The 17,783-nt window shown below is 35.6% G+C and overlaps 2 protein-coding genes across 3 annotated transcripts in view; one reads left to right on the top strand and one right to left on the bottom strand.

Annotated features, from left to right (window-relative positions):
- The first annotated feature begins 3,478 nt into the window (after positions 1 to 3,478).
- On the top strand, positions 3,479 to 6,644 carry LOC108777436 (PDZ and LIM domain protein 7). Of its 2 annotated transcripts, none has more exons than XM_018544333.1 (4): positions 3,479 to 3,583; positions 3,707 to 3,866; positions 4,322 to 4,503; positions 6,108 to 6,644. In XM_018544333.1, exons 2-4 carry the CDS (start codon positions 3,747 to 3,749, stop codon positions 6,259 to 6,261), a joined length of 456 nt encoding a protein of 151 aa, XP_018399835.1. In that variant the 5' UTR covers positions 3,479 to 3,583; positions 3,707 to 3,746; the 3' UTR covers positions 6,262 to 6,644. The 2 variants fall into 2 exon arrangements, with proteins under 2 accessions (XP_018399835.1, XP_018399836.1); XM_018544334.1 differs by lacking the exon at positions 6,108 to 6,644 and adding an exon at positions 5,516 to 6,077.
- A 240-nt stretch (positions 6,645 to 6,884) lies between these two features.
- The window catches only part of LOC108777435 (dual 3',5'-cyclic-AMP and -GMP phosphodiesterase 11), a 30,625-nt gene continuing 19,726 nt past the window's right edge, over positions 6,885 to 17,783 (bottom strand). Inside the window, exons 2-15 of the mRNA XM_018544332.1 lie at positions 12,540 to 12,798; positions 11,627 to 11,987; positions 11,159 to 11,557; positions 9,772 to 10,020; positions 9,588 to 9,698; positions 9,408 to 9,505; positions 9,248 to 9,311; positions 8,932 to 9,167; positions 8,771 to 8,870; positions 8,417 to 8,671; positions 8,229 to 8,338; positions 7,468 to 7,873; positions 7,310 to 7,393; positions 6,885 to 7,235 (exon numbers count right to left, since the gene is read on the bottom strand). Of these exons, the coding sequence (XP_018399834.1) occupies positions 7,056 to 7,235; positions 7,310 to 7,393; positions 7,468 to 7,873; positions 8,229 to 8,338; positions 8,417 to 8,671; positions 8,771 to 8,870; positions 8,932 to 9,167; positions 9,248 to 9,311; positions 9,408 to 9,505; positions 9,588 to 9,698; positions 9,772 to 10,020; positions 11,159 to 11,557; positions 11,627 to 11,987; positions 12,540 to 12,798 (2,912 nt within the window). The 3' untranslated portion in view covers positions 6,885 to 7,055. The remainder of the gene's footprint in view (positions 7,236 to 7,309; positions 7,394 to 7,467; positions 7,874 to 8,228; positions 8,339 to 8,416; positions 8,672 to 8,770; positions 8,871 to 8,931; positions 9,168 to 9,247; positions 9,312 to 9,407; positions 9,506 to 9,587; positions 9,699 to 9,771; positions 10,021 to 11,158; positions 11,558 to 11,626; positions 11,988 to 12,539; positions 12,799 to 17,783) is intronic.

The following is a 17,783-nucleotide window of genomic DNA, read 5'->3' as shown; positions in this document are numbered from 1 at the left end:
GAAGATTGTTAGGAGGCTTTTGCTTTTGTCATGTATTACCAAAATATCTTCACGCAATTATCTCACCTCCCGCTGTGACATTCAAGTGGTGGCAAACCCACAACCTCCGCTTGTGACGGGCCGCTCGTACGCCCTTGCTGGCGATCGTCCGGGCATATTTCTGCCTGTAAACCTTCAGCCCTCTCGATTTTTCATTGGAGGAACTTCTTAGGTAAACACCGTCGCACCTACGTTGAAAAAGAGATAACGCAAAATAGACGTTACTCTTCGTCATCTCACAGCTATGCACTGCTATCGATATGGCGATCGATTACAATTGATCTTCGAACTAATTAGCCGGACTAATTAGTCGTACGATAAAACAAAGACACTTCATCTCCTCCTCCTCCTCCTCCTTTCCTTCATCGCGATGAAGTATTTTGCTATTTTAAACCGAGTAGAACGCACGCCTTGCGTCGGGAATATATTACTGGCAAGCTTATCGTCAGCCCAGTCGCTCGATTTCGTCTCGTTTTCCCGGCGTATCATAAAATAGAGTAGTCAGTGATATATAGAAGAGTTCATTTTCCAGCGGCTAACTCGGCCTTTGACAAGCGACACGTGAGGTTTGCCCAACCTTGAATAAACCTCGACAACCCCTTCAACCCTCGGCTTTGCTTGCGCCCGCATGGACATCTCGGTTGCTTCGCGCGATCGTATACGTCACACAAGAAGGAAACGTATCATTTTTCTTTGGAGAGTGTTCGAGGTTGATTGCGACAAAGAGAAAGAGAGAGAGAGAGAGAGAAAAAAAGTTCGTTAACGTGTGTCCAATTAAAAAATACATCTTCTACGTACAAAACAAAACGGCGATTTATTAGGAACGTGAAGAGAGAGGGACGTGAAAGTTTCGCTTGTAATAATAAGTGTTGAGGCCAGTTAAAGATCTATATATGCGACTTGTCATCAGTTGGCCATCAATTGGATAACACCGACGCGCGACGGCTGATGCGTGCATTGCCGCAATTTACATTTATTTTTCTGGCGCAATGAAGTTGCATTGTCCATCCGTTGGAGACGAGCTCTGTAGCGTCAGTAGAGAACGATCGATGCAGCCACTGGCATGATACAGCTACCCCCAGAACCTGCGTCCTCGCCCCCTCTCTTCGAGTCTCGCGCGTCGTATCTCTTTCGAGCTATCTCCCAATCTCTCTATCTCTCTCTTTCTCTATCTGTGTATACGTGTGTATATATGTGTTTCCTCCTAACTTTATTTTACGCGATACACCAAACTAAACCGTATTTTGAAGTTTAGTCTGCAATCTCGCGTTCTCGTAAATTACGCTCATTTTACGCTGCTTCTTTATAACGTTTTCTGCGAATTTATTTCAGTACGATTCATACTGATGATTTTACGTAGAAATAATTACGTAATTATTTATGTAAATTAAATGATCCGTAATTCATGTCCAAATTTTAGAATAGAATTTTGTTTATATAATTTATATGTATATAATATATACTATAAATATATTTATATTTTATACACTCTCATCCTCAAAAAATATAATACACCACATCGATACAGTGATCCATATTTTTGAGAGTAATACATATACACGTGTGTGTGTACAATATTTCGATTTGTCAAATGTTTTTTTCATATTATACGACACAAAGAACCACTAGAAGAATTCTGTTCTAAATCCTGACATCCTGAATTTCAGAGACCGTCTGAAAGACAGGATTCTGATTTTATATCGCAGTAAAGCAGTGAAACTTACGCGAAGAGATTGCACGAAAGTGTATCCGTACGTAGCGAGTCGAAGTTACTCGTGAACAGTGAATGTCAGACCCATTCACCAGAACCATGACACTCCACTGAAATATTAATAAAATAATGCATATGCACGCACATACAGTACACATGCAGGACATGCACATTTGTAATTTATCGGAGGCAGCTATTACGACGCCGACTACGAATGACCACTTTTTTTTTTTTTTTCGAAAAACAGATAAACCTGAATATTGACAGTTTTTATTATATATGTACATGTATGTAGGTGTGTCTGTGTGTAATTTTAAAGTTCAAAATACACCGGTTTGTTTATTGTTTTTTATACTAACTCTCTGTCATATATTATAGTATTCTGCAAAAGGCACATGACGAACGTTACTGATTGTGAGAAACCGTACAAAGATCGTGGAGTTTCAACACCGCTGAATTTTTTCATGCGAAATATATAAAAGTGTGTCGAAAAAAAAGATTAATGAAATTAACGTGCAAAAGTGTGTCGCGTGCACACAAAACGTACTACGTTTGAGTAAAGTTTCTCACAGAGTATCGAAAGAGTAGGTCCACACACAGTTTTAAAGCGTAATATTGTCAAAAATACTTCCTCATCTGCGAGTATAATCTATTAAATTCAAAAACGGAAAAATGTGAAAAACAGAAAAATGAAAAAGTCCCGGACAGAGGCGGGTGGTAGAGAGACGAAAAGACACCGGATTGCAGATACGTTGGAATGCGAATCGTGTCCAGCGAACAGTAGATAATCGCCCCACTTACCCTCGGCATTTAACGCACCTCGCTTTTCGCGTAATGGGACGCGCGAAGCGGGAGATCCGAAGGGACGATTATCGGGACGAGTCGGGCGAAATACACGCGATTTATCAGCGCGGCAGTCCCGGTAGCGCGTACCACGGTATAGGATCATGAAACATGACCCAGGGTACAGATTATGCGAGTCTAAGGTCTTTCCCAGGACGAGCGGAGTCCGAATGACTGGATTCGCTCGTGACACAACGAGAACTCAGCTGTATCGCCGGGATCGGTGCCGGGGTCGGGGTCGGGGGTCACCTCGTCGTCGGGGCGTGCGCCCTTCGCTCGAAATCAAATGTCGCCCTCGCCCTGATACGTTCATGGTATATGGCGTAGAGAAAACGACCGATCCTATGAAGAGTCGACGACGAGATTAACTGGGGCTGAGGACGATCAACTTGGTCAAGAGGAGATCGGTCAGAGCATTAATCAATAAATTCCTTTGTCGAGATCTATCGACGGGAAAACGATTCGACCGTCCCGCGGTCTCCTTGATTCATCGTGGCGCGTATTCGTCGTGCGAAGCTGTGGACGCACCTCTCGCGCATGTCATCCCTATTGTCGTATTGAAAATAGTATTCAGCGCGGGCGCAACTGTCTCTCTCCCCCCCCCTCCCCTCCCTCTCCCTACATCCCTCCCCTCTCTTCTTTTTCTGTTTGCATAATTATAATTGTAATTCAATTATATTATACTGTATTATATATTTCCAATCAATGGTGAACATGTATATAGTAAATGTATACATATATATTACTCTTTAAATTTCAATGTTCCAACATTGTATAATTGAGTCTTTTTAGCACTTGAAAGTCATCTTAGAGCGTATCATAAATTGAGCTTTCTAATCTAGCTAATCTCTCTCTCTCTCTCTCTCCTCTCTCTCTCATCGCGATGCAGAGATCAGTGCGAGTCTCGATCGCCGCTGCTCGTACTCGATCTCAGACGTGTTGCCCGGGGTGGTTTGTCGTGGGGCTGATCTGAGTGACAAGATTGTCGTGGTGAGCATAAAATGGATAGATTTGGCATTCTCTAACATTAAAAACTATATGATTACGTCATCCTATTTACAAAAAGAAAAATGGTCGTAATTTTGCGGATAATGAGAAAGTATGTGTGCAAAGTCTACTTTCAGACAAAACAAAACATTGTGCTAAACTTTTGATGGCGACCAACAATGCCGTCATGACCACCGACGTTAAACTATCGCGATGTAACAATCAACCGTGGGGCTTTCGACTTTCTGGAGGCGTGGACTTTACTTTTCCTTTGACTGTCGTCAGAGTAAGACACAATTTTTATTATTTTGATTTTACAACTGTAGATATTGAACAATATAAGTGACTTGTGATTCTTATTTCAACATACCCTTTAATTAAAGTTTTAAAATTTAAATATCCAAGGCCGAGAGGGGGGGATATCAGACTACGTATTTAAAAAGTTCATGAGATTATTGAGATTAAAAGATTGAATTTTGATTTCCAATTATTTCAACAAAATTGAAATTTGATTCCGATTATTAAAACAAAAAGAGCTAAAATTTCTTTATCCTAATCAAATCTTAATTTTCAACCTTCAATTTCAATTTTCAATGCGTAGTCTAATCAGATCTCGGTCTAATCACGTTAATTGATACGAGAAGTATTTAAGTAATAATTTTCGAATGGAGTGATATTAAAATTATCTATGTTTCTTTTCCCCCACTTTATCATTCTTATTGAAATCGTTTATTCGACAAGGTGACGATCGGAGGCTTGGCCCATAAAGCTGGTTTGGAAGCGGGCGATGTAGTGATCTACGTGAACAGAGAGCCAATAAGTCAACTCACACATATGCAAGTCCACGATAAGCTTGTCAATATTGGCAATGATATCGTTTTATCTGTTGTGCACAGTCACGAGATCGCGCAACAACAACAGAGGTAATAATGGTATTCCCTTGCCGATGACTTGTTTTTCACGAGTTCGATGTTACATAAATAAGATAGTGCGTAAATAAAATGTAAAATAAATAAAAGTCTGACGCACATGGTATCGCAATGCAGAAACGCGAAATGCTGTAAACAAAATAAATAAAATAAAATTGATGAAAAGTACTGACGAGGCGAGATTTTTAAGCCATGTACGTGTTCAAGCTTATAGTGCGCTTTGGCCCGACCTTTCCGGCACGCATCTGGCACGCATTAAGTGGTGACGATCAAGGCCTTAGTTATACAATGTTGCGAAATTATGTCGGTAGTCGGCTCACGTGATCGAGCGCAATTAGTCAACTATCGATCGGAAGGCGCGTTCCAGACCGTCATTTTTAGTCGCAATTAATAACCGATCCGCAAACAAATTCTTACTGCTTCTAATGAAGTGCAATTAGATAATACGATTGCGGACAAATACGAACGAATTGAAGGAAACGCGATGAAATACGTTATGTATATATATTATAATTTATTTTTATTTTAATATATTAGATATCGTTTATAGAATATATATATATAAATATATATATATATAAATATATATATATATATATATGACAGTACATGTGTATGACTCGCGCTATAATCGTTACCGTAATAATTCGACACGAATAACGTACACGTCATTTCGCAATATAATTTACACAAAATTTACTGTACAATATATATTAGTTGTTCTCGCTCTCTCCTCTTTCGAGCATACATCCGCGCTGAAATACACGCACACAAGAAAACTTTATCACACTTGTTACATTTTTCATTACTTTATCCCGTCATTAACTCCTTATTTATTGGAGATAAAAATAAAAATTGACATGCATAAATTGAATATAAGAAGAGGTGACAGAATCAGAAACTCTTTTACGTTTTATTGTCTCAATTTTCACCTACTAGAAATTTCATCATGTTTATATTACTCTCCCTTTACATTCAACTTACGCTCCGTTTTTATTTTTACTAGGGGCGCGCACAGGATCAAGTATATATCAAGCATGGATACTATGAAAGTAAAAAAAAAAACAGGAAAAATGACTTTAAAGATTACAGAATTGAAGGAACATGTAGGAAATCACACACAATGATTATAAGTAACGATCACATTGGGATAACTAAATGTCTAGTCCTCGTCTTCTTAGAGCTATGGTATATGCATGTCAGGCGAATTTATCGAACGCAGAATTGAATCTTTCTTATTATCCATCAACACGTACCAATTTCACTTTCCATGTATAACATGACACTGGATAAGGACTATCTTCTTCCGTGATAACTATCTGATAATATGCACGTTTTTCATTATCGGATCGTAGACAAATGTCGTGTATGCGATGGCAGGTTTAAACCTTTAAGGTATGTTCTGACATTAAATATTATATATCAAAGATTAGCAAAAACGGTGGAACATACAAGAAGCAATTTAAATCTTTCTATTATTTGTCCGTGCATATATGTATGTATGTATAGTCTGTTTTATTGCGATCATTAGAGTATAACAAAAGTGGTATAAATATTTATCATTAATGAACGTTTATAACTTTTTTTTCTGATTCTAGCGATATAACAGCTCCACATGAAGACGAAAACAGTTATGGAGAGAAAGGTTCGAGATCGATTCAAAAACTCCAAAATAATTTTGTAATAGAAAACAAAGCAATTGAGAAGTCAGACATGTACCATGTCTGCTGCAGTAAATCGCTAAATAATTAGTGTCACAGGCGCATTGTTATTTTACCGGCTAATTGATAGTCACGACTGATCTCAATACATAAATTTACACTTTGGTATATAAATACGTAATCTAATTGCTCGTATAGTCGCTGTTTCGGTTGTGTCCTTCGAAATTATCATCGAAAATTATTGTATCATTTTAAAGAATCATACCCCCATCTTTATTCTCTCTCTACATCGAAGATGTGTCACAGTAAATATATATACAATACAATCAGGTACAGTAGTAGCATATGGAGATTGATCGGTTTAGTGTCTAAAAAGATGAACAAATAGGCAGATAAGGAGAAGAAGGATTAAGGAACAAAATATATAAAACAGATAGACAAATAGAGGCAGAGAGAGAGAAAGAGAGAGACGGAGGAGAGGAAAGAAGGGGGAGAGAGAGAGAGAGAACAAAGATTTTTCTCGTCATATTTTATAAGATCATTAATCTTTAGCTTCTCCAACTTGCTATGTCAAATTTATAGAATAATTTTGATTAAGATATACATTGTACAATGAGAGGAAGTTGTATGTATGGTCTATTTGATCAGCAGATCTGTAGACATTAATAGAAAGAAATTAACACACAGTCTAATAAAAACGAATGGATTATTCATTCATATTCGCGCAGGACACAAACCGTGATAATTAACACAAGGAAAGTGGGTCACGAAAAACGGTCTGTGAAAGTAGTAAAAATTACATTCCACATCTCTCTTTCTAACAACTGACGGATAGTTGCTATTTAGTACATTAGATTTTAATAGCCAGTAATATCATCATAATAACTACTGGTCCGCTTGCTCACTGGTCTCTTCATTGTCGGATGCCGATGTCGATAGTGTCCTATCATGATTTGTACAAGTTTCCATCTGGCATTTGCTTTCAGCAATCTCCAACCAATGTTGCTTATTCATACTGACTCCGTCGACGAGTGGCACAAGTTTGTCCGACAGATGGGCGAACGCCTGTCCAGTGTACGAAAAGATAAATTAGAATTTTTATAAAAAAGAATCATTATTTCTTGTTACACTGTACATACCTCATAGATAGGTAGACAGATCGAATCAATAAAACCAACTTGCATCATTGGTAGTTGATCCTCTTTCTCTCGATTCATAATGTCCTACAATATCAGAAAACGAGTGTATTCAAGAATATTTTGTTTATATACAATTTACTGTTACTCATGCTACTCACTATAGGTGTAATATTGAGTGTCCGCCTTTCTATGTCGCCTTGTTCGAAAAATTCGCTACTAACAAGTTCGGCTACTCTCTTTTCAACCTCCCATGGTTTCGTAATGGCGGCTAGATCACAGACTGTCATCAACATTCCGCGTAGAAGCTCTCGATGATCACCAAATCCCCAGTTATAGCCACCACTGCGCGCTAAATTAAGAAAAGCGCCACGTTTTCTGAAGTAAACTGCCAGATCAGTAGAAAGTATCGCTTCTTCAAGAACCTTTACCACGCGTGAGTATTCTTCTGGCGAGAGATTTGATAAAATTTGGTTACCCTGGCTGCTCAAAATCATCAGACACTGATCAAAGTGATGATGTTCCATTGTCGAGGTCGAATACAGCTGTGCCAATGGTGACGAAGCTCTAAAAAGTGAAACATTTATGGATATAAAACTCTAGTAATAACATAAAGGATATAAATACTTTTAAATATGCATTAATTTAAGCGATCTATTCCCGTTTGCACAATCTTCTTTTTCTTTTGCTAGTGGTACTACCATGTACAAATGATTTGGAAATAGTACCCTCTCGTAGATTTAAAATATCTCATGTTGCTACCATGTTTTTTCAATCCTTTATAATTTTGAACCTCTTAAAGTACAAATAAATAAAAGATGATACAAACGGTTACAAACTGAGCTTTAATGCGTATTAAAACAAAATTGTTAATATCGAGTGCCAAGTTCTCATAAATACTAAAGTAAATATAAGTGCTCACTTAATTTGAAAAGAATTGTTTGTTCCACGATGATCGAGATCATGACACAAACATGCAATGATGAGTGCGAGGCATTCAATTTCACCAAAGATTTTCCACCATTGTGTAGACTAGAAACGATGAAAAATGATTACAATTTTCGTTTCATAAATTACAATCTACATTGTGATCAATAAAAACAAGCTCACCGTCAAAATAGCAAACATCATTTGAGCTACATTAAAAGCATGTCGCCAATTATGATATGTAACGTTCCGATAGTTCTTCTTTACACTTAACAACCAACGACAAAGTACGTCGTAATCGATGTGAAATCGTTCAACAAAGTCCAAATCGAGAAACATCCTGAGACACGCAGTAAGAGTTTCGTAGTCTTCCATATGTATATCGTCAAATTTGAAATCGTGCAATTGAAAATGCGCTGATGACGGGACTCTTAAACTCTGTCGAGACAGAAAATACATGATGATATAAACGGTTAATTAATGGTTTAAATATTATATATAGCTGAAATATACAGTGTGAAGCTGAAGCACACCAACCCTCAATCTTTGCGCGTCTTCCAACGATGCCGATGCATGGTAACTCAGTACTTCTAAAGTGACACTTTGTTTTGCCATCGCTATCACAGCCTTTTCATACCTGAAGATCCGATAAATCAAGTCGAATATTCGAAATAAAAAAGATACACAAGTAAACTCACATGTGCGTATTATGAATTCCCATTCCGCAGAAGATCGCAAACGCTTCAACAAAATTTTCATCGTTTTTTGTAAAAGGAAGATCATCGAATTTATTAATTAGCTGAATAACGCCGATTATTTGACCAGATGAATTCTTAATAGCCATACAAAGAATTGTACGATGCCTAAAACCGGTACCATCGTCCACCATTGGATCGAATCTCGGATCTTCATAAGCGTTCGATATATTGACAGTCTAAAAAATCATTTTTTTATATCGTCTCGAGCACTAATGCTTTATAAAATACGATTATTAAATAATTGAACGATACTTACTTCACCAGTAGTTGCTACGTAACCCGTGATACCAACATTAATAGGAAACCTACTCTCGAAAGGACTGCAAAAAGAAAATTTAATTAAAAACCTATAATAAACTTATCGGAAAAAAGCCATAATTATAAATGATTTACAGACATAATTATAAATGATTTACCTAGTGCGAGAATCAGAATCCTCGCCAGCGAGATCATTCGCTTCGAAATCAAAAACGCGCGAGAAACTTCCTTTTGAAGCTTTGTGCACGAGCAACACCTGAAAACAATTATAACATTGTAACGCGCTTCTTTGCTCGTGTAATCACATTCTCTTCACGATGGTCATTTATGTCAATTACCTGAACACGTTGGCATTGAATCAATGATTGTGTGTGCGTAAGAATTCTAAGAACCATGTGCTCTATAGTACTTTGTTCCTCAAAAATCATTCTAGCCAAATCCAGTAAAACCTGATGTTAATATTAAGACGAATTAGATTCTTCTTGTCGTCATTTCGATCAGTTCGACAAAATTAATGCTTACCTGATTTCTCTTCACCTCCAATTGGCTCTTTTCGTAGAGTTGAGCGTTTCTTAAACCGATACCACAGAACTGTAAATAACCAGCGAAAACCTTCTCATCCTGTGCAGTAAATTGTCCCTCGCCGCCAAGCTTGTTGATCACCTGTGCCACTCCGATTACGTCACCGTTGCAATCTTTAATAGGCATGCACAGTAAGGCACGCGTCCGGTATCCCGTTAAAGCGTCTATTTCGCGATTAAACCTCGAATCCTGAAACGTTTAACGCCTATTTCTACCAATATAGATTAACTTTAATTTCGGTTCATTTTGCTTTTTATTCTTTTCTAATTGTTAGAACTAAAAAGAGATGAAAAGTTAGTCGAAGAGTTAGTTGAATCAAGATTAAAATTACGAGGACTATCCAGAAAGTAAGTTCCGTTTTTTTTTTTAATTTAGTGCCGCAACGATGTGATCGCAATGATGCGCATGCATGCCATAAAGTTTGTTGATTCGTTGACAAGGGACGCAATTTTCAATTATTGGTTCAATGCATGCAAATGTAGTGTATTTATAATGTTTAAATAAATCGCGTTGCTTGTGAAATATAGTCTACATCAGCCCGTTTCTTAAATGTAAGAACATTAATGCGTTTGAAATTCACCGACAAATTTATAAAATATATAGAGAACATGCAATGAGTAATTTAATGATACGGAGATGGTGCAACTTTTCAATGGAGTGACGCAAAAATGTACACGACGATAAACGGAACGAGCGACTGTCTTTGGTTAATAACAGTTAAAGAGAAAATTAATTTGAAACCTTTCCTTTGCTGGCCGGTGATTTCACAATAACAGGATCAAAGAAGCTGTCACCATGTGGTTTACTTCACAGACAGCAACTAGGGATACAACGCTTAGTGGTCCGTTAATGAGTGCATCACAACGGTGAGAATTAGGTAAAAAAATAACATAAGGTATGTAATTTAAAAAGCAATAAAATTTTTCTATAAGTATATACTTATTTTTTTTTCTATAAGTATATACTTGTTTTCTTTTAATAGACCATCGAAACTATCTGGATAACCCTTATAAATTGCATTGAAAATGAGTATAAATCATTTTTAACTCGTGCGCTTTGAATTAAAATGAAATTAAATGCACTCGAAATTAGTGGTAATCAAGATGAAGATAAGATCTCTACTCGTGCAACAGATAAAGTATACTTGTGTATATCTGTATATGAAAAGTAATCATATTTCAGATATAAACAAATTATGATTCATCAAGAACTTCTAATGATTAGCAATTGATGGAACAGGTGCGAAATGCATCGCGTTCTCATTAGTTACAAAAGATAGACATAAGAGTACAGGCCGTTCGATAAAACGGTAGTTTCCATGTCTTGCCTTGTAAGCATCTGGTATGTTGACGGGTTCTCCACTTTCAGCCACGTATCCGACGATTCCGGTACCCCAAGGAATTTTAATCTCATCTTTCTTTTCCATCTCCAACAATGTCGATCTTGAACAGACATCGAATAACTTTGACACCAGACATCTGCTTCTCGAATAGGATTGATCGTTGCGTTGTAGGTTTTCGTCGTTGAAATTACTCGCGGCGGTCTCGTGATTCGGAGAGGCTGGCGCATTAGTGGTAATAACGGCAGCAGCAGAAGCGGCGGCGCCGCTTTTCTCTCCTTGGACAAGGAACAGCGAGCCACGATCGGCGTGAAGGAGTGTACTCACGTTCTGCAGGATCTTGTGACACAATGATCTCACATCCAACTCATTGCAGATGTCTTTGACCTAAGAGACCTTACAGAAGTTAGATTCTTCAAGATAGAGGCTAGCGGTATATTCCATCGAAGAACCTACCAGCTCGAAAATAAGATCTTTCTCGTCGAGATGCCTAAGCTCGTGACGCGACCGTCTTTGCGGGCGGTTGGAATTACCAGATGCGACCTGTGACCCACACGGCTGACTCGCGTCACTAATTGATACGCTCAAAAAGGTTGGCGTGCCGTCGATCGTGTTGACAATCGGTTTTAGAAGGCCTCCACGCTCGAACTCGTGTGCTGAGATTTTGCGTACCGGTGTCGTGGCTCCCGAGCCACCGCCTCGTCCGGAGGAATTACCGGCGTGGATCGGACTCGAAAGCTCTACGCAACTACTGGATGACGAGGTTGGCGTTGCGTGTGACACCAGCCACACGTCGACGGTCTGTCGTGTTACTTTCCTGTTAATCAGGAAATAAAAAACAACAATAATATATATACGTATAAAATAATGTATACGTATACGATACGCATATACACACATATTATATTATATATGTAAAATAATATATACACATACAGAGAGTGTTCTATTTGAAGCTTCAGACGTAATTATCTTCCAAATTGTTCGCTATAATTTTATTTAGAAGGATAAAGAACACTTAGAAACATTTAGAAAGGATTTAATCGTCCAAAGATATATCTTCCTCGTAACAAAGTAAATTGAAACATTTTTTGGAATAACGAATAGTTTGGAAAATAATTGCATTCAAAGTTTCAAATATAAAAAAATTTTTAAAATGATAAAAATAAAAAACATAAATAAACGAAAAAAAATTATAAAATAAGAGAAAAATACATGATCAACAACACAACAGAGGCAATTTCATTGCAGTTATTATTATCCAAAAATGACAGTAAAAAATCATCAAGTAATTCGTAAGACAATGAACCTCGCAATGAACCTAACATGAATTGATTCGCTCCATTACAAATCCGGAAGAACCGATTACCTGAGAAAGTAATCGTTAACGAAGTCGGGATGCTCGTCAAGCCAAGCCTCCATACGGGCGTATTCCGGATCGTACGCTGTCGAAGTCGATGTCGAGGAATAATAAGCGCCGCCGCCACCGCTGCCACTGTTTCCATCCTGCACCTGTTGCAGCATACTCTGACTCGCTACGCCGCTCTGGATTCCCTGTACTCCTTGTACGCAGGGGGCCGCCGTCTCCGCCGTCATCCTCGGCTCCTCGATGCTCCGCAAGTGCAGGCCTGCATTTTTATCACAATTCATTCATTAATTATGCGAATTTAATAATCTTGTTAAACGTAGTAAATTAGTCAAATAATCACACTTTTCAAGAGACTGTAAAAAAGAAGCAGCGAGTGTCATCGCAGAATATTTCATAATGTCGTGTTCTAAATCGTTTGAGTATCTCAGTGATTGAATTATTATTTACTATTACATTTATTCAATAAATTGAAACATATAATAATTTTAAATAACGAAAACTCCAAATTAAATATAAATTTGGAGAGAAGAGGGCACTATAGGAGTCAGACGCAGGTAACTTAACGCAAATACTAATATATAACAAATAAAACGTTCTTTATTGTAATAAATGTGCTAATAAATTGAAATTTTCTCGATCAATTTTAACACAAGAAAATCTTATTTGCAGTAAATATGATATTTTTTTTTGTTTCTTATATAGAATCTACAATTGAAGTCGTAGGATCTTAAATCATAGAAAACTGACCAATTATAGTCGATTATTCTTTTCATATTCAACTGTAATTGGTTAATTTTCTACTTAAGACTCTACGACCGCTACGACTTCTATTGTAGACCCTGCATTAATACGATATACGTATTGATCGTTCGCATTCCAACGAGAGTATAAATGCTAAACGTGCAGATCAAGATACTACTAATTTGTGTAATTATAATTAATTACTTATTTTATTTTGAAAATAATTTGTCTATCTAAAGTTAAATGATACAATTTTAGCATAATTAATAGAGCTTTATTCGCTAAAATAACCATCTCTTTAAGGCTACTGATGTGAGTAGTGAGTAGTTGCCGCGCCGCGCCGCGCCATGTTGAATCGTGACATCACAAGTAAGAAATGACGCATTTATTTATGTTACATGTCATTTGTAAATAAAGACAATTTGGATCAATCTAAATGACAAGGTTGTTTTAAAACACTTGAGGAGCAGACTTTCAAAATGCAATTTGTCCAAAATTTTATTTTTTGAGTTAAAGATAGCATAGTACTCAGAGAGAGAGTGTCAAGAGATTCAGATTTTAAACTACTCTATGATGTTCTGCGAAAGCATTCCTACACCATCAATTTATATGCTGGAAAAAATCTTGACGTTTGAGGTGCATTATGTCCTTAATTAGAGACAAATAAAATGTATTTGTTTAACATTTTCAGTAACTATTTAGCAATTTTGTTGAACATTTCATATTTTACCGCGATTGGTGAATTGTTATTTTTTGTAAAGCGAATTTTTTTTCTCGTTTCCTGAAAATTATAATAAATTTTGGACAAAACGCATTTTAAAATTCTGCTCTTCAGTTGTAAAAATAGACGGAAATTATCTTTTCCTCCCTTTTGACAGTCAGTAAATGGTTGTAAAAGGTGCACGTAAAGTGAGCCTCTATACGAGCAGGAAATGCGCGATTTGACAGCTGTTGAAACGAGTGAAAAATACGCTTTTAAAAAATTCTATGGCGATAAGACACAAAAATAAAGGAATTAAAGAGATATAGGATAGACATTTTTTAGGTTCTCGTGGATATCTTTTCTCTCAAAAATCTAATCTAATTTTCTGAAAATTGTAGATAGTATAATACTTTAAGAATTTTATTAAAAACTATCATAATTTGAGTCGAATCTGATTAAAATAAAAAAATTACCGATTAAATAATTTATATTGTATACTAGGAAATTTAATGATACCGTTGAGATTGCACATTTGATTGTGACACTGTCATTACTATGTTTAGTTTGCGTATTAAACATGTATTGTGTATTTCTTATCAACGTTACTGTATTGCATTGACATTGAAAAGGATCCGAAGCTTGAATTGAAACGTCTGACTATTATATTATATTATACATGTAATTGAATAAATTATCATACACATCAGCATTCTGTGTTTGGCATTATAAAGGTATGATTTTTTATTATATATTAAAATAAAAGGATTGTTCCTAATTTTTATATAACAAGAATCAGACATCCCAATCGGATTCGTTATATTTTCCATATTCAAAAAGTTTAGGACCCTTCAGGCATCATGAAATATTTATTCGTGATTATTCATTGGAGTCCTACAAATTCTAATGAAATTCTAAAAATAAAGATGCCTCACAGAGAGATCTCGTGAAAAAGAATTTGCATTTTAATGATCTATTCGTCCATAAATGAATGGACTTGCTTCAATCAATCTTCAATGTACATATGAACATTGACAAACATTCCATCTCCCATCGGTATATTAAACAAATGTGCTCGTTTCTGTTCACGATTACTCGTCTTTAATAGTTTAACTTAAATCGTATTTCTTTTTATTTCTTGCCATATTCTTAACTTTTAGATTTCACCGTTGTTTATAACACATGCACGCACATTTTAGGGAATGGGAAGTTACTTCATAAAAATAACTAGTTGCTGTTGTGTTATCAGTTACCGAGTCAAAAGATAATTAATCATTATTACCGATTTTTAAAAGTAATCCGTTATCATTACTTGGTAAGTAAACAATTTATTACTTTTCTATTTTACTTTTTTAATATAGTTTTCAAATTTTTAAAAAGAAACCGTTATTTTTTCGACAAATTTCAAAATAAAAATGATTTTTCTCCATTTTTCCGCAGATTTTTATATAAATCCTTTCTTCAAAGTAAAAAAATGCATATATATTTATAAAACTTGCCATATTTACTTTCTTTCATAAAAAAAATAATTCAATTTTTTTGCAATTTAAAAAAAGCGACTTTTTTGTAAACTATACCTTTGTAATACTTTTTTAAGATATAAGTAAGATCAAATTAAATAAAAAATTTGCTTTCGTAACATATTTTTAGAAATATTAATAAAAGCTATAAAAATTTACAAAATACAAAAAATAATGTAGATTGAATATGCAAAATTATGTCATAAATAGGTTTAAAATATAAAAAATAATGACCGAAGTAACTGTAAAACTCATTGCCGATATAGAAAAAAATGTAAGTACGTTAATAAATGTAACTACGTAACTACCGCTATAGATACCAAAAAGAAAAAGTAATGCCGTTATCAGACTGTTACCAAAGAAAAATAACTTGTAACATGGGGTAACAGCATTACCTCCCTTATATACATTCCCTCACATGTGTGTGCGCACGTATGTATAATAACCACAAGATATCCCAAAAAATTCAAGGACAATATTATTTCATTATAAAGCTTCATGAAACATTAAGTAATAAAAGTGTAATCCATTTTTTTCGTAAAGTAGTTTTTAAAGCACAATAAATGTTTAATGTTTGACTAGTCATAAACGTTGGTTAAAAAGTCATTTATCCGTGTGACGCGCGTGTAACGATATTGGGTACTAAAACAAAACATTATCGCTGCATGAATAGATGACTTTTTAACCAACGTTTATAACTAGTCGAACATTAAACGTTTATACTTAAAAAAATTTATTATATTTTACGGAAAGAAAAATAGCTTATATTTTTATTATTTAATTTTTCACGAAGTTTCACGCTGAAATAATATTGTCCTCGAATTTCGAGATACTCTGTAATACGCATGTATATCGGCCCGTTAAAATCAAGAGGAAAATTATTCTTAGAATTTGCCTGTCGATCACCGATTAAGTAGCTAGATTTAGCCTTTTATCATAAGTATTTTCAATATCTGTTCTTTTCGATGAAAATGTATACCAAGAATTTACTTGTTTAAAAAAAAAAAACCGCTCTTATCGTTGATAAGGATAATATAACATAACATTTTCAGAATATCAAGATAGTTGTATCTTTTTGATGTAAAAATGTACGTGTCTATATGATAGATCGCTTTCTCTCTCTCTTTCTCTCTCATTTTGCATGATATTAGAAAGTATTAAGAGTCGACAGGAGTGATCCAGAGACCTCTAGTTGAAAATGAATTTTTTATTCCCAAATTACGGCTAAAATACTGGATGGATCGCGTTTTAATTGTGATATTCGTAATTAGGAAAGGCTCCTGAAGGCTCGTACAGAGCTATTTTTTTTGTAAAAAAAGGCATAATAAAAATTTGTTCTGTTATCTCACTCGATGTGTACTATGGTGCAGTTGAGAGGTGTATACATGATGTTATTTTAATAAAAATTTTCAAGAATCAATTTGCAAATCTGACTCTGTACGAGCCTTCCCAGCAATATAATAATGAAATCTCAACAGGTTTCATAAAGAAATATTATTTCTTTGAGAAAAAAAATGAGCATAACTGACCTAGATCTGCACTGATCTGCACTCATAAATGTATACCTTTATGCTGAAATTATGGCTAATAAAATATAACATGAATCGTGTTTTGATTGTGATATTCGTAATCAGAAAAGGCCCTGAAGGCTCGTACAAAGCTATTTTTTTGTAAAAACATAACAAAAATATTTCTGGTCTCCACGAGTCACTCCTGTCGACCCTTAAGGTGTAAAGTGACGAAAAATAAACATACATTTTTTACAGATACTTGACATTTCTTGACGTGGATTATAAAGTAAAATACGAAATATTCTGTGAAATACTCATTTTTCGATCTTACCTTGGTAAGGAATTTGTACAAGAAAACCGAGAGCTCGTATATAGGAATAGAACTGAACAACCAAACGTAAATGAAATCCGTGGAAAAACCCGACACGGATTACCGAATAAATTTCCTACGAGACAAACGTGCGTTCTCTTCACAGATGAGTTACCGCATGTCACTTCGGTCTTGCTCATTCGAACCGTTGATTATGAACTATAAGCTGACAATACGTATACGATGTCGTCACGATTAGCAGAGTAATCACGCGGAATATTGCCTTTTTCGATGACATGTAGTAGTACGGGGTGTTCTACAACCATCGAAAAAGACATAAAAAAAAAACGTAAAAAAGAGCATCGAGTATGTTTTACAATATCTTTATACAAAACCATTTTGTAAATATATTCAAAAACGTAATAAAAGGAATAAAAAATAATAGATATGACAAAAAAGAAG

Source organism: Cyphomyrmex costatus, unplaced genomic scaffold (genome assembly GCF_001594065.2).
Source record: "Cyphomyrmex costatus isolate MS0001 unplaced genomic scaffold, Ccosl1.0 scaffold43, whole genome shotgun sequence".
Taxonomy (NCBI): Eukaryota; Metazoa; Arthropoda; class Insecta; order Hymenoptera; family Formicidae; genus Cyphomyrmex; species Cyphomyrmex costatus.
Note: the sequence above shows the minus strand (reverse complement) of the source record. Positions and strands in the feature narration are given on the sequence as shown.